The sequence below is a fragment of the Cotesia glomerata genome, linkage group LG1 (genome assembly GCF_020080835.1).
Source record: "Cotesia glomerata isolate CgM1 linkage group LG1, MPM_Cglom_v2.3, whole genome shotgun sequence".
In the NCBI taxonomy this organism is placed as follows: Eukaryota; Metazoa; Arthropoda; class Insecta; order Hymenoptera; family Braconidae; genus Cotesia; species Cotesia glomerata.
The window spans coordinates 4,921,450-4,936,225 of NC_058158.1; the positions used below are offsets into that span (position 1 = coordinate 4,921,450).

The 14,776-nt window shown below is 31.1% G+C and overlaps 1 protein-coding gene across 13 annotated transcripts in view; it reads right to left on the minus strand.

The window, feature by feature from the left end:
* Positions 1 to 14,776, minus strand: part of LOC123274652 (kazrin) — an 84,012-nt gene that overhangs the window by 6,893 nt on the left and 62,343 nt on the right. For 9 of the 13 annotated variants that reach the window (XM_044742429.1, XM_044742432.1, XM_044742371.1 and 6 more), the window contains 11 exons: positions 11,426 to 11,891; positions 9,832 to 10,203; positions 8,869 to 9,224; positions 7,082 to 7,285; positions 4,816 to 5,167; positions 3,325 to 3,414; positions 2,647 to 2,863; positions 1,427 to 1,694; positions 999 to 1,346; positions 634 to 757; positions 119 to 263 (listed from right to left, as the gene is read on the minus strand). In XM_044742429.1, coding sequence (XP_044598364.1) covers positions 119 to 263; positions 634 to 757; positions 999 to 1,346; positions 1,427 to 1,694; positions 2,647 to 2,863; positions 3,325 to 3,414; positions 4,816 to 5,167; positions 7,082 to 7,285; positions 8,869 to 9,224; positions 9,832 to 10,203; positions 11,426 to 11,891 — 2,942 coding nt within the window. The remainder of the gene's footprint in view (positions 1 to 118; positions 264 to 633; positions 758 to 998; positions 1,347 to 1,426; positions 1,695 to 2,646; positions 2,864 to 3,324; positions 3,415 to 4,815; positions 5,168 to 7,081; positions 7,286 to 8,868; positions 9,225 to 9,831; positions 10,204 to 11,425; positions 11,892 to 14,776) is intronic. The other 4 variants (XM_044742380.1, XM_044742398.1, XM_044742426.1 and 1 more) reach the window with 4 other exon arrangements.

The window sequence follows — 14,776 nt, forward strand, 5'->3', positions numbered from 1 at the left end:
ACACATATATATTATGTATTATAGATATATGTATATGTATCTGTATGTATTTGACAGAACGAGTGCCGATTAATGTGCGTTGTCCATTGTTCCTTCTGGATGACAGTAGATTGAGTACCTTGCTGGAAGAACGAGTCCTTCTAGCTCAGCTGTCAGGTGTCGGCGTATCATGTGCTTAGCTGGCGGAATTCCGAGCGCTGTCGCCATCGTGTCACCCGTAAATGAAGGCTCCAACACTACCAGTGCACCATGTACTCCAGAATCTTCAAGAAAATTATATATAATAATAATTTAATATTTTATTATATTTTTCAACTACTTTTTTTTATTAATATAAACTATTCGCATAAAATTTAAAGTATTAAAAAATTATATTTTATATTTATTTTATAAATATTCAAAGCTGATTTTTATTTCTTTAAATATGTACTTAAAACTTTTAAAACTTATAAATTATACGGTATGCTAATATACAACTTTTTTTTTTTAACTAAAAACTTTATGAAAGTAAAACTTAAAGAAAAAACTTTAAATATTTGAGTACAGAAAAGCTATTTTATATTATCGATATTTTAAAAATAAAAATTTGATTAATAGTCATTAAAATAATTGCTATCAAATAAATAAATATACCTTTGAGATTGTCTGCGTACTCAGCCAAGTCGATATTCCTCGCCCATCTAATAAATCTTTGATTAGTCCAAACTAATGGGTCCTCATCGACTTGCTCTGACTGATGCCTCCTAACAGCCAATGCCTGTAATAATTATTCTCGATAAATATTTATAAAATAAATTAAAATAATGACAGATAATCCGGATAACACAACTGACAATAACTTTAACCCGATTATGTAAAATATATACAGTCGGATTTAAATCTGATTAAAAGTTAAAAGCTCAAAAGCTTCGATACGTTAAGAACTTGGTACATAATTTATAATTTAAACGATGCAATAGGATAATAATTATTTGACTAATTAATTAAATTATAAGTACCTGTCTATCATACTTGAGCATTCTCAGTAAATTAATTCCATGCATAATACTTGCTTGGTGAAATTTCCGCGTAACACCAAGCAACTTTTCAAGCTCCTTCTTAACAACATGATCCAGCATTCGCGCGTCAACCATGTTTGTCGCAAAGCTCTCGGAGTATTGAGCGAGTCCTAAGTCTGGTAACCACTCAGAACTAACCCAAGTATGACCAAGTTGTGCAATGCACGGATAACGAACGAGACTTGGATGACGATGTTCTTCAATAGCAAGTCGGAGTTTCTTCCTGTGAAGTGGATGCGTTATACCGAGACCTGCTTCTAGTTCAGCGTCGTTCAACTCTAACAATACCTAAGAAAAGTTTCATTGTTCGTTGATTATTAATAATAATAATTTTAATAAAATAGAAAATAAATAATAAAATATAATACCTTTCCAGACTTAATATTTTCAGCGCATCTTGGTCCATACTGTGGCATTCCAAGAGCGACCTCAAGCCAAGCAAGCACGGTGGGTGCCCGCCAGCGCTCCATTGGTATGGTAGCAGCCTCTCTGAGTAATCTCAACTTCTCAGCGTAGCCTTCCTCGGTGAGGGGCGACCAGGATCTGTATGGATCGAAGGCTTCCGGGCCCTCGTTTCCGGCGCTCCCGCTCACAGAACTGTTTATCGTTTTCCGGTGACGCGAGCGTGCGAAAACCCTTCAAACGAAACGTAATGACTATTATAAAGTACCCCAGACTATATATAATTTTATTTTGTTTTGTCGACGCCCCTTCGTCCTGACAAACTACTTCGCCGCTTTATCCATCTATGTACTATACCATTAATGACGGTGTAAGGACGTTTGTTTGCCAATCTCAAAGAGAGTGCTGTCGGTTGAGTGCTATTAGTATTTAATCAAATGCCTATTTAATTAAGCGGTTTACGAGCGATTTTAATTTTACTTCTTAATTTAATCATTATTTTATTTATTTCAAATAAACATCTAGTGAATTTTTTTGTTTTAATTTAATGCTATTTTGATAAATTTATTACTTGAAAATTATTTCCCAGAAAAATAATAAAGAAAGATTAAATTAAATTTATTGTCATTATAATAACTAGAAATTTGAGATAAAGGGACAAATAAATGATGGAGATACTGCTTTGTACCCGCTTGTGATATTGTCTTAAGTCGGTTTAAGCTATTCACATCGAATTTGTTCACAGAACGTTAAAGAGATAAATGCACACTTATAAAGCTTAATAATTATAATATTGCTGTTCGACAAGATGCTGGTAGAAAATTTTGAGCTTGCTTTAGCACTTAAAGCTTATTAACTTATTTTAGACGTTCTAATTATCTAGCATTAAACTCAATTATCATTATCATCATTATAATTATTATTATTTTATAAAATTGAGGCAATTAGTGAAAACAAACCGAAACAAAACTCGTTACTAACGTATTACAAAATTAAATTTTAAGTTTATTATTGAGTGAAGTTAATTTCACTGAAAAAGCAGTAGTAAATTATAAATAAAATCCAAAAAATTAAACCCAAAAGTTTTGCTCCGTTATAATTATTCATTTTTTACGAAGAATACTTATTGAGTAAAGAATAAATTGCTGGTATAGAATAAAATACGAACGAAATCTGTTCTTTGTACCTGGAAATAGATCCCCAGGGCCCGCCTCTTGTCGCAGATGAGCGTACGTGAGCGACAGGTGCTACGACAGGTGGACTCTGTTTGCATCTCCTCGGCTCAGAATCCATCGGGCTGGAGAGCTGCTCGACCGATCGCGACATCGACGATGTGTTCATTGCCCGTGAGAATGCATTTAACGGCGACAGTGTTGGACTGCAGTCTTTTGGCGTTGTTGCTGCTGAAATAATATTTTTTTTTTTTTTATTTAATTTTCTATATTTTTTTTTTATTGATTTTTTATTTTTCACAAATAATTCGGTAGTAAATTTGATGAGAATAATAATAATGGTAACAATAGATACTTTTTAACGATTGATGCAACATAAAGAACATACATACACTCGCGTGTTAGGATCAATACTGTTATTTTTTCATGCTCATGCTTTTCGAAAAACATTTATCATTTATTATTTACTGTAACGAAATATATATTTGATTTTTTTCTTTTTATAAATTTTATAAAAGCAGAACAAGTAAAATATTTTTTTTTTATTTATGGTTATGGAAAATAAATGGACTTTAGGGATAAAAATGTAGAGAGAAATAAATTTATAATTTATATAAAAAAAGCGAGGCAGAGAGTTGATAGATATAATAAGCGATGGTAAGATGACGATAACCATTAAACTGTACACTTACACTGGTACATATGTGATGGGGCTATAGAAGAGATCACGGAGATGCTGTCCATGTCGAGGCCACTTCCCTCAACAGTTATTGTCGGTGTTCCTGCGTTAAATATATATTCTATATTGTTTATGGTGGTTATATTGTTCTGTTCTGTTTGTATGTATGTATGTGATAATGTTGGGCGTGAAGAATGTAATAAATATGATAAATTTATTTTTTAAAGTGACAGTTTGAATGTAAGGATCAGAGAAAGAGAGTGAATGGTATTGAGTGGGTGTCCCGCAAAAGACAACAAGACAAGCCGAATTCGCCTTTAACGTGTTCTTTATGTTGCACCCTTGTGTTAGTTATTTCGAAAACTTGTTAATGTGAGCTGATACTCACTGGTGTGTAATAAAAATAACTCTTGATATTTTGGTAATAGTTTATTAGAGAAGAAAAAATCGTATCGATACTGACTAGCTTGATTTTGCCATAATCATACTCTTTATTTATTAAAAGAAAGTTTATATAAAAATTATCAATCATTAATTGAATCTACATACTGATAAAAAAAAAATAACTTGCCCAGAAAAAAAGGTTCACTTGAGCCAAGAAAATATTTTTCTAATTATTTTCTTGAGCGAAAAAAAAATTTTTTTTTGACACAAGAAATTTCACTTAGTCCAACAAAATTAATTCTCTTGTATTAAGAAATATGTATCTTGATCCAAGAAAATTTATTTAAGTCAAGAAAATCTTCTTGTTTAGAGAAAATTTAGCCTCTTGCTCCAAAAAATTTAGTTCTTGATGATTTATGATAATTTGAATTAAGGAAAAATTACTTCCACCAAGAATAGAATTTCAAGAAAAATTTTCACTTCGGCCAACATAACGTCGGGCTTCTTTCAGGTACCCGAAAATTTTCTTGAGCCAAGAATTTTGTCAAGAAATTTTTCTTTCTGTGTGATTCAAGAGAAAAATTCTTGAACCAAGAAATTATTCTTGTTTCAAGTAAATTTTATCTCTTGAATCAAGTTTATATTTTTTATCAGTCCATTCAAAGATGATTAAAAAAAGAAATTTAAAATAAGTCTTGGTTCTTGTTTTATTAATTAAAACTTTTTTTCATCGTTATTAAGAACAAAAAAATGCCTACGCAACTATTTCACCTTGACAAAATCCTCTTACTGAAGAACGACCTTTTACATAATTGTATATAGAGCATGAAAAAATTGGACAATTAATAGTGAGGAGTTATCTAGTTCTCTGTGGGAAGCTTTTAAAAGAGACTTTAATCGTGCTTTGCGTTTTCGCTCTTGTTGAAACGTAATTAAATTTAACCTTTGGCTGTTTTTAGTTATAAAAAAATAATCTCGTTTAAACTTCCGAGAACCTCCTCAATTACATTAAAAGAATATACCTTTTAATTAATTCATTTACGACAATTATATTAGCACTTATTTATAACGTTTAAAATAAAAATAAAATAGAGCATAGTTAGAGGTAAATTGCACTAACCATCAGTGGTAGAATCTGATAAGTTCCCACCGACGCTTGTAGCACCACCGCTTTCACGATCGCTGGACCCGCGTACACCGCTATCGGCGCTGCAGCTTCCACGATCACCAGCCTGTCCAGTGCCAGATACACCCGTGCTAGTGACACTGCCTACACAGAGATCAGTCATGCCCAAGGGCGGTTGGGAGCCCAGGTGCGGGAGCAGCATTGGTACACAATTTCCAACTCCGCTGTTGCTGCAGGCACCAGGTGTTGCTGTCCCATTAACGCTGCCTCGGGGAAATGAGACGAGGGACTCCTGGTCACTCAAACACACATTTCCAATACCCCGATCCCCTAATTGCCGTTGAAGCTGAATAATAATTTTTTACGTTATTTATTTTAGTTTTAAAAATTTTTTTTTAATTTGAAAAATTAAAAAAATAATAATTAATTAAAACTAGCAGCCTTGCAGTCACTATTTGACTGCCGTAACTGGTGAACTATAAAAAAGTAAAATTTTGCTCTATTAAATAATGACTTTTGTTAAATTGCACTGTACTTTCTTAAATATTGACGTTTTTGAAAATATAAGCTTATCCCGACGTTACATTCATCAAGAGCTTTCATTTGAGTACCCACATGCATTTTATATATTTTTCATATATACATATATATAATATATATAAATATATGAAAAATTGATGTGGGTACTCAAATGAAAGGTCTCGATGAGTGTAATGTCGGGGTGAGCTTATATTTTTAAAAATATTAATAGTTTACAAGATACAAGGTCATTTCTTAATTATTGATATTTTTAAAGATATAAACTCATCTTGATGTAACGTTCACCAAGAGCTTTCATTTGAGTACCCACATGAATTTTGATATATTTTTCATATATACATATGTATATATATGTAGACTAAATCATAGTGTTAGTGTTTATACAAAAACTATTATTTATAAAAGCATAGTAGCTCCACACTTCGAGTACTGCAGTTCGATAATGATAAACTATAGTCAAATGAAAATAAATACACTACAAAAACTACAAAATCGAGCTGTACGTATTATATTAGAAGTAAATAGATATACATCAATTAAAAATATGCTAGAAACATTAGGGTGGCAATCAGTAAGACAGAGGATGATTTATAATACCTGTATATTAGTATATAAAATGGCAAATGGATTTGCACCTGATTATTTATGTGATCGTGTCATAAGAAAGAGTGAAGGCAGTCACTATGATACTAGAAATAGTTGCTTGATTAATGTAAAAAATACTAGAACAAAAAGTGCCGAAAAAACGATTACATATTTAGGTTTTAATATGTTTAATGATTTACCAAAAGAAATAAAAGATCAAGCAACTATTTCTGGTTTCAAGAGACTTTTAGCTGAATATATTAAGATGAAGATCGATGTTTAATGTATTGATGTTGAATAAATTATGACCTGAGACGTATTGTATGATATATTTTTATTTTATATTATTAATAGCGGAAAGTTAAAATTAAATTAAAAGACGATATGCAAATGAATAAATTGTAATACGAGTGAATTATATTGTAATTTGTGTATATATATATATATAGCCAAAGGCTAAATAAATAAACCATTAATATTATTATGTATTAAAATGTCAATAGTTCATAAGATACAAGGTCGTTTCTTAGTTATGTTAAATTGTACTGTACTTTCTTAACCCGTCAGCACTCACGTTATGAGCATTTTGCTCACGCAAGTGCTAGTGAGACACTAAAATTCACGTGAGTTCTGAGGGGTTAACTATTGACAATTTTAAAAATATAAGCTCATCCCGATGTTACACTCATCAAGAACTTTCATTTGAGTATCCACATGCATTTTGATATATTTTTCATATATACATATATATATAATATATATATATATATATATATATATATATATATATATGAAAAATTGATGTGGGTACTAAAATGAAAGGTCTCGATGAGTGTAATGTCGAGGTGAGCTTATATTTATAAAAATGTCAATAGTTCACAAGATACAAGGTCGTTTCTTAATTATGTATCTAGAGATAGAGCTTTTTCGAATGCAGCCTTAATACTCATCATCATAAATTGACTATCGGTGAGAATGATATGAAACCTTGAAAAGGCACAAATTCAAGTCAAGATTTTTGCAATGACACTAAATTTCACTAAAAAAACCGATTTTATCATATGACTATCCTGGAGACAAAATTTTTCTTATTCTCTTAATAATATAGATAATATGAGAAAATAGAATTAGTTACTTCTTTAATAGTTGCATGAGCATGAGCAAGAGCAGCTTCTTTATCAGCGAGGCTCGCTGCTAAACTGACACTCCGGTCAGCTTCATCCCTGGCAGCTCTTAGAAGACTCCAGCGTTCACGTTCGCGTTCTCGTTCGCGTTCTTCATTCGGCAATCCACTTCCATGTTGAAGTCGTCCAAGTGTTGCTTCGTTTTCCCTCATCCGCTGAAATCAAACGGTGAGAAACCACATACGGGCAGTAACTCCATCCCAATCAAACCAACACCAAAACTATGACTACTTTTACTGGTAGTTAAGAATTAATAAAGTTAACAGGTCGTTTTATTGAGGATTTTTTAAAATTCAATTTTGACTCTGGTACTTTTTATAAGGGCTTAAGTAATTGGAATTCACTGTGCAGATATAGTTATCAACTATCAGTATTAGTTTTAGTATTAGGCAGACTGGATGACCGGATTAATCCATTTATACCGTTATGAACAAATATTGTAACGATGTGGAAGCAGTTTATCGGGTAAAGTTAGTACGTAATGAGTTTAATGCAAACAGGTAGAGAGAAGAAACTAGAGGAAAAGAGAAGTTAAATAGTTTGGTAAGTTATAAGTTATAATTTATAACTTAATTATTATAATTTGATTATGTATTATAATTAAAATTGAAATTATAATATTTTTTTGATGATATAATTATTCTTTAAAATTTTTACACTAAATGAGTATTTCACATTTAATTGTTTAATTATTTGAGCATAAAAGAAATTAAAGAATTTAAAATGGAATCAAGGTATTAGGAGTATTTATCGGGTGAATTTAAATAACGATTTGCTGTTAAGATAGCTGCGCACCGGAGAATAACATACGGTTTTATTCTCATTCGGTTTAATGCTATCCATGAATAGCTGGTTGGTATTTGCTTGGGAGATAAGAGACGAAAAGTTGGGATGGAAGTTAAGCTGGGGTGGAAAATTGTCCGGACAAGATGGTGTTGAATTGTTGTTGAAAAGGAAATAAAGGAAAAGGGAGAACACGGGAATTAACAGAATAGAAGAAATAGAAGTGAAAAAGGGCAAGTAGAATGGAAGCCTGATGCGAGAGATTGTCGGAAAAATTTTATCAATAAATGGACACGGACACATGGACTCGAGTTGTCTGCGACAGATTTCGTATTGACACTGTTGAGAGAGATGCACTTGAAAGATGATACTTTGCTGGGTTATTGAGGATAAAAAATAGAAGAGAAAAAATCGCGATGGCGATGCCGATGGGTAATGGAAAACTGATAGTTTATTTTTATTGTAAGCTATTTTTCACTTAGCAAAGTACCGTTAGATTGTATAGAGAGTTTTGCGGTATTTCAGTGAGTTTAATTCTATGTGGACATTTGTTTTAACGTGGGTTCATGCTAAGCCCATTAATCGTCTGGTAAGAAAAGCTGGCTATGCACAAAAACAAAGATTGATGAAGAAGTTCTTTGGAGATGTGGAAATGCAAAGCACGAATTAAGTGAGTTATGAGATTCAGGGTGAGAAAATTGATAAATTCCGACATAATAATCATTATAATATAAATGTTAATGGTTAAGAAAATAATTTAAATTGCTATATTTCTTAAAAAACATTTCTCAGTCATAATTAATGTCAAATTTTTTAGAGAACTAGAGTCTGGTGTCTGGTGCATGGATTGAATATTAAATTAACATATTACGTTTTTTACAAGAATTATTTTAGCACGAAGAGTTACGGTCATGCAAGAATTTAATATATTATGAGCTATTTTTATGTGTCTTACCTGCTCGTAATTCCGTATAAAGTCACGGAGTTCGCGTTCCTTGTCTTCGAGAGTACTGTAAAGTGCTTTCATCTGATTGAGTAGATCGAACTTCTCAGCTTTGAGCCTTTTGCGATCAGTTTTAAGGGCTTGGATAATCTCTCGAGAGTGTTGCAACTCCATTTCTAGAGCCACAAAACGAGCTTCTTCTTCAATGGCTGCATCTTCACCACCGACCTCGCCTCGTGCTGCACCGCTTAGTAATAAGCGTCGTAATCTCGCAACTTCTGCCACTAGTCGTTCATTCTCTAAACGGAGTCGTCGAGTGCTCGCCAACTCAACTGAAGTACCGGTATGAAGGCCGGAAAATCTTGAAGCTGAAATATATTAAAAATTCAAAATAATAAATAGTATTTTATAAGTAACATCATAATGTGATTATTTAATCAGGTTTTTTAAATATTTACTGTTGAGTTTGGATATAATAATAATTCTGATAAATTTTTTTGAGTATAATATAAATGATTCAAAGAACTTTTTAATTCGACGTTTGCCGTTGAGTTTAATTGCTTTATTTTTATACACCGACGTTAAAAGTTTTTCTCGGTGAATTTTAATTAAAATAAATATACTGAGGAGTATTGAAATATTAAAAAAAAATTTTTTTTTTAATTAACTATTCCCAGTTATGAATTTTAATAAAACTTTTACAAACAAATTTATATCTGATTGACAATTAAGCAAACAAAAAAATAAATACTAATAATTAATTAAAATAAAAATGATGAAAGTTAAAGTACAGTTATTTAACAACTTTTTGTTCACGTGAAATAATTAATTTTAGTATCATTAAAAGTTTTTATAGTGAAAAAAAAAAAAAAAAAAAAAAAGAATAAAACAAGAAAAGTTTAACAAGACAACAAGAGAGTGAATTACTGTTCCATTGAGTAGATTCACACATAAATAATTGAAGAGAGTGCTCACCGAGTGAACTAGCGGGAGATGTTGGTCTGCTGCTAGGAGCCGGAGCTGGAGGTTCGTTGTCTTCATCTGGTCTTACATCACCATCAATTATGTCTTTGCTGCAACTATCTTTGTCATGTTCGATGCTCGAATCCTTGTTCGACCGTATTGAATCACGGTTGGTTGTGATACGTAGTCTCTCACCGCTGGATCGTTCGCTTCCGCTACGTTGAAAGAAACTTGTGGTTCGTGAACCGCGATCTGGACTTGCACTGCCTGATTGCGAGTCAACGCTGCCACCGGAGCCGCTGATTCGCGTTTTTTCCACCGCTGATGTCCATGGACGTCGGGTTTTTTCACTTGGACTGCGGCTCGGTGAGCCATTTCTTCTTTCTGAAAATTTAATTAATTTAATTTATAATAAATTTTTCTGTCAGCAATATAAAAATAAATAATTTTATAATAAAATTTCGAGTAATTTTAATGAAAATTAAATTAGCCGACATCTGAAAATTTTTAGAACTTTTTTTTCTGAAAAAATTACTACAAAAATAAAATTAAAAAAAAAAATTTCATTTTTAAAAAATTTAAAAAACTGTAAATGTAATTTTTAAAAAATATTCTTCAGTTCTAATTTAATAAATTAAAAAATATTAAAAAAATTCCAAGTGTCGGCTAACTTTAGTATTATATAATTTTTTTTTATTTCTAAAAAATCATTCAGTATTTGATTTTCAAACCCCTCAAATTATAAATTTTTACGCAAAACATTCGCGTTAAATCGAGACCAATAATTTTAACAATGTCTATCCAGATTATTTTATATTTTTTGGACGTTTTTTTCAAATTCCCCATGGTATTTTTCTCTCGCTGAACGTAAATGAAAGTTTATTGATAATTAACTTTTTTTCTATCATTTTTATTACATATATATGATTGGCGTTTTTTATTTCAAACCCAGAGTAATTTAGTAACAAAAACTCTCCCTTAAAAGATAAATCTACAAAATAGTTCAGTATTTTTCACTTTCAGGATTGTGAAAAATAAAATGTTGCATGACACTGTGATATAAAATTTTCATTTATACCCAGCAAATATTTCACGTAATTTAAACATGATTAAATTTGTCAGAGTAATAACTTTCAAATTTCCAGCTTTAATAAAGTACGTGCAATATAATATTTTATTTTACTAAATTTTGATGGAATAAATTAAAGTTTTTTTTTGCCCTGTTAGTTGATTAAAAAAAAAATACTTCAGATATAATAATGAAGATACAAGAATGTACGTAAAAAATAAAAAAAAAAGAAAAGTTGAGTAATAAAAAATTGATAAAAATTTCCGTCACATTGATTTTTTCACATCAATACTTTCCTCGAGAGACTCGAAACGTCGGTAGAATGGAATAATACAAGAATATACTTTAAAATTAATAAAACCTAGACTATTCTCTGGAGAATAGTTTCGACTTTGAGTTTTCAGCTCCAGGGAAAATAGAAATTTAATCGTATAAAATGAAATTATATGAAAGTAATTTAGGTAAAAATGTTTTTTGCTTTAAGCAATGAGAATAAAATATTAATAATTTATATTTAATAAAATGTAAAGTACAAACCGGCAGATGGACTAGTTTTGGAGCGATCAATAGGACTATTGGGATCTTTTTTGTGTTTTTTATCAATCGGACCGTTGCCTTTGTCAACGGGGCTGACTGATTTTTCGCTAGCAGAGCTCCTTTTGTCGACAGGACTGCTGTTAGCACTTAAACGTTTCGAAGTTTCCTCTTGACTATTGTGTCCTGGTGACTCAGTACTGTCTTGACTCGCCGGCGCAGATAAATTGTTGGTAGTTGTAGCTGTAGTACTTGCGGAGGTACTTGGACTGTTTGTCGAATTACCACTGGCATTGCTGCTGTTGCTCGTACCACCATTATTTGTGTGATTATTGTTGAGCACTAGGGCGCCGCGGACGGTTCTCAATTCACCCCGGAGACTTGCACATTCACCACGTGCACGCTCCAGCTCCCCGTCCAGTCGGGCACCCGTTGCTGCGTTCTCCTCCACCATCACGCGGAGTTTTGCCTAAAAAATTCATTTATTACATTACTTTCTTTCATTAAAACATTCTCGCGATTCTTTCTCCGGTTTATATTAATAAATATTCACATGTATAATCCGCATATATGTATATTCATTTTTTCACCCTGCATAGATACTGATTCATTTACAGAGTTATTTTATTTTATCCAACGGCTAGTCCCTGTGAATTATATTAATAACCAGGGTCACGATCGATGAAGTTTACTCACAAGCTGACGAGCTTGGTAAAATCGAGTGGAAAAATTAATTCACTGGAATAATTCTCGATAAATTTATTTTTCTACGCTTTTTTTCTCTTATCATCATAGCTCATAGAAAATATCTATTAATTTGCATGTTGATATAAATTCAAATATTAAAACATTTAATTATCATAATTATAATTATTATTTATAGGTCTCGTTCGAATTATTTTCACTCAAAACATTATTTTTAGTTATGTAAAATGGTAATCTTGAATTTTTGCAGGATTTTACGAAACTCGTGATTGAATTATACGCACTGAAATTATTTTACTTGTCGCTGTTGTACACAGAAAAAAAAATTAACTTGAATCAAGTAATTAATTTTAAAGAACTTCATCTTCTTGATTTGAGTAGAAAAATTCATAAAATAATGAATTTTTCTTGGTTTAAGTAAATTTTACTTGATTCAAGAATTTTTTGTCTTGATTCAAGACAATGAAATTTTTCAAAATTATTTTCTTGGTTCAAGAATTTTTCTCTTGATTCAATTTAACTTTTTTTCTGTGTATATGTTATTTCGTCGAGTTAAAATTTTTTATTTTTCTACAATTGATAGACGCAGGTGTTAACTGATTTTTTATTTATATCATTTTTATATACCCTATAATTATCATGAATATTTCATGTTTATTTGATAAAGATCTTTATTCAAATAATTTTTAACAAATTGTAATCACTTAATCATCATCATCATCATACATTTTAAATCATTTATATCATTACAATCTATGACTATGTTCTAAAAAAAGTACAATATAAACATAAAATCAAATTCATAAATTTTGTGTCATTGAAAATTTTGTTAAAAAAATTTTTACGCGAATATCAATTGCTTTAAAGTTTTTTTTTTTTTTTTTTTAATTCATCAGTATAAAATATAATGTATAAATTTTTACAAAGATCTTTATTTAGCTCGATAATTATATGTCACCGTCCACTGATAATACTCATGCTTCAACACAGAGTACTCGGAAAAGTAAAATACACTGCACTTAGTAATATATACAAGACTCGTTTTGCAGATTTTAATAGATCCCTCGGTCGGATGATGATGGTAATAGTAATGATGATGGTGGTAACTCGCGCATGCACGTGGATCACGAGGCGTGGTAGCGAATCATTGCAATAAACCCTTGGAATAACTCTTTTGCCGGTACAAGTAAAGCTAAAGTCTCAATATAAATCTTAATCGATGAAAGAAACTATAAACCTCCGCGCATTGTATTATTAACTATTATTACTATAATTACAACACTTGCATTCTTATAACGGCAATTTATTTACCTTCGTAATTTGTAATTTGTAATATTTTTTTATTAATAAAAAAAATATCCGCGTCTGAGCGGTAAAGTGTCAATGATCTCAGTTAAGCTGAACGGTGAAAATTACACACGAGTACCCGCGAGTGTTATATTATGTACAGTATAGTGGTAACACACGATCGTGTCTCGCAACCTCGATCGCGACCTAACCGCGGTTAGGTTAGTCTTGTCTCTCATCTCTCGTTTTAGAGACAAGAACAAGACGAGAGTCATCGAATTAAGAACCATTATACGACACGAGGATGACGCTAGCGACATGTGTGTGCTGGGACACTATCAAAATAGATGTGATGGAGCCAGTTTCCTGATATTCTCGCTTACATTAGGACTTATATCTATATACATACATAAATGTGTATATAAGAACATTGCGAACGAAAAGTGAAAAGTGCAACGTATGACCGAGTTTTGCAGATCGCTTAACATTTGTCACAGCCTCCACATCTTTCCGGTTGTCTAATTTTTTTCATTTCGTCATTCCGAAATGTAGGTCGCTGAATATTAAAATATTTTGCTCAACTCCTATATCCACCAGTTTAGATTTTTGGTATATTAAAACAAGAAAAAAAATAGCGCTAGTGTATCAGATATATATATATTTTTTTTTTATTTTTTTTATTTCAATTGGAGGCAATTAAAATTGCCCTGGTGGATTTATCGAGTGATTTTTCATTTACCCTAACTACCTACGAATCTAAGCAGCAGAAGTCAAGAGGCAATTACATTTTTTTTGCTGCCTGGTACAACTCTGCCGGGAAACCTATTGCCGGTCCATTTATTTTTTAAACATTTTTTCATCAACAGTTAAAGTAATTTGTTTGTTTATTATTTGTTAATTAATTGATTGAAAAAATTTCGGAATTGCTATAGTAAAAAAATTATTTTACATATTTTTCAGTTCATGTATAATTTTATCTATTGAAAAATTTATTGAATTTATAAAAAAATTCATAATTTAATTATTTTCTTAATTGAACATATTTGTCAAATTTTGAATAGTATCTTTTTTATACATTAAATCTCCCGATTTTTTTTATAAACTATAACTTTCCAACAGATATTGATAAGAGCTCGTTCGATTTTGCATAATTCTTATCAATTAAATCTTCTTCACCATTGTGGTTAAAATTATGATTCTTGTCCTAGTAAATTCAAGTACGATCGCTTGAATAAAAAATAAAAAATTGAGAGGTCAAGTGTGAGTACTTTATCTGGCAAACTATTTTTTTTTTCCAATCCAGTCGATGAAATATGGGCAATATATATCCTCAAAATTAAAAATAAAAAATTTGGCAAAGTT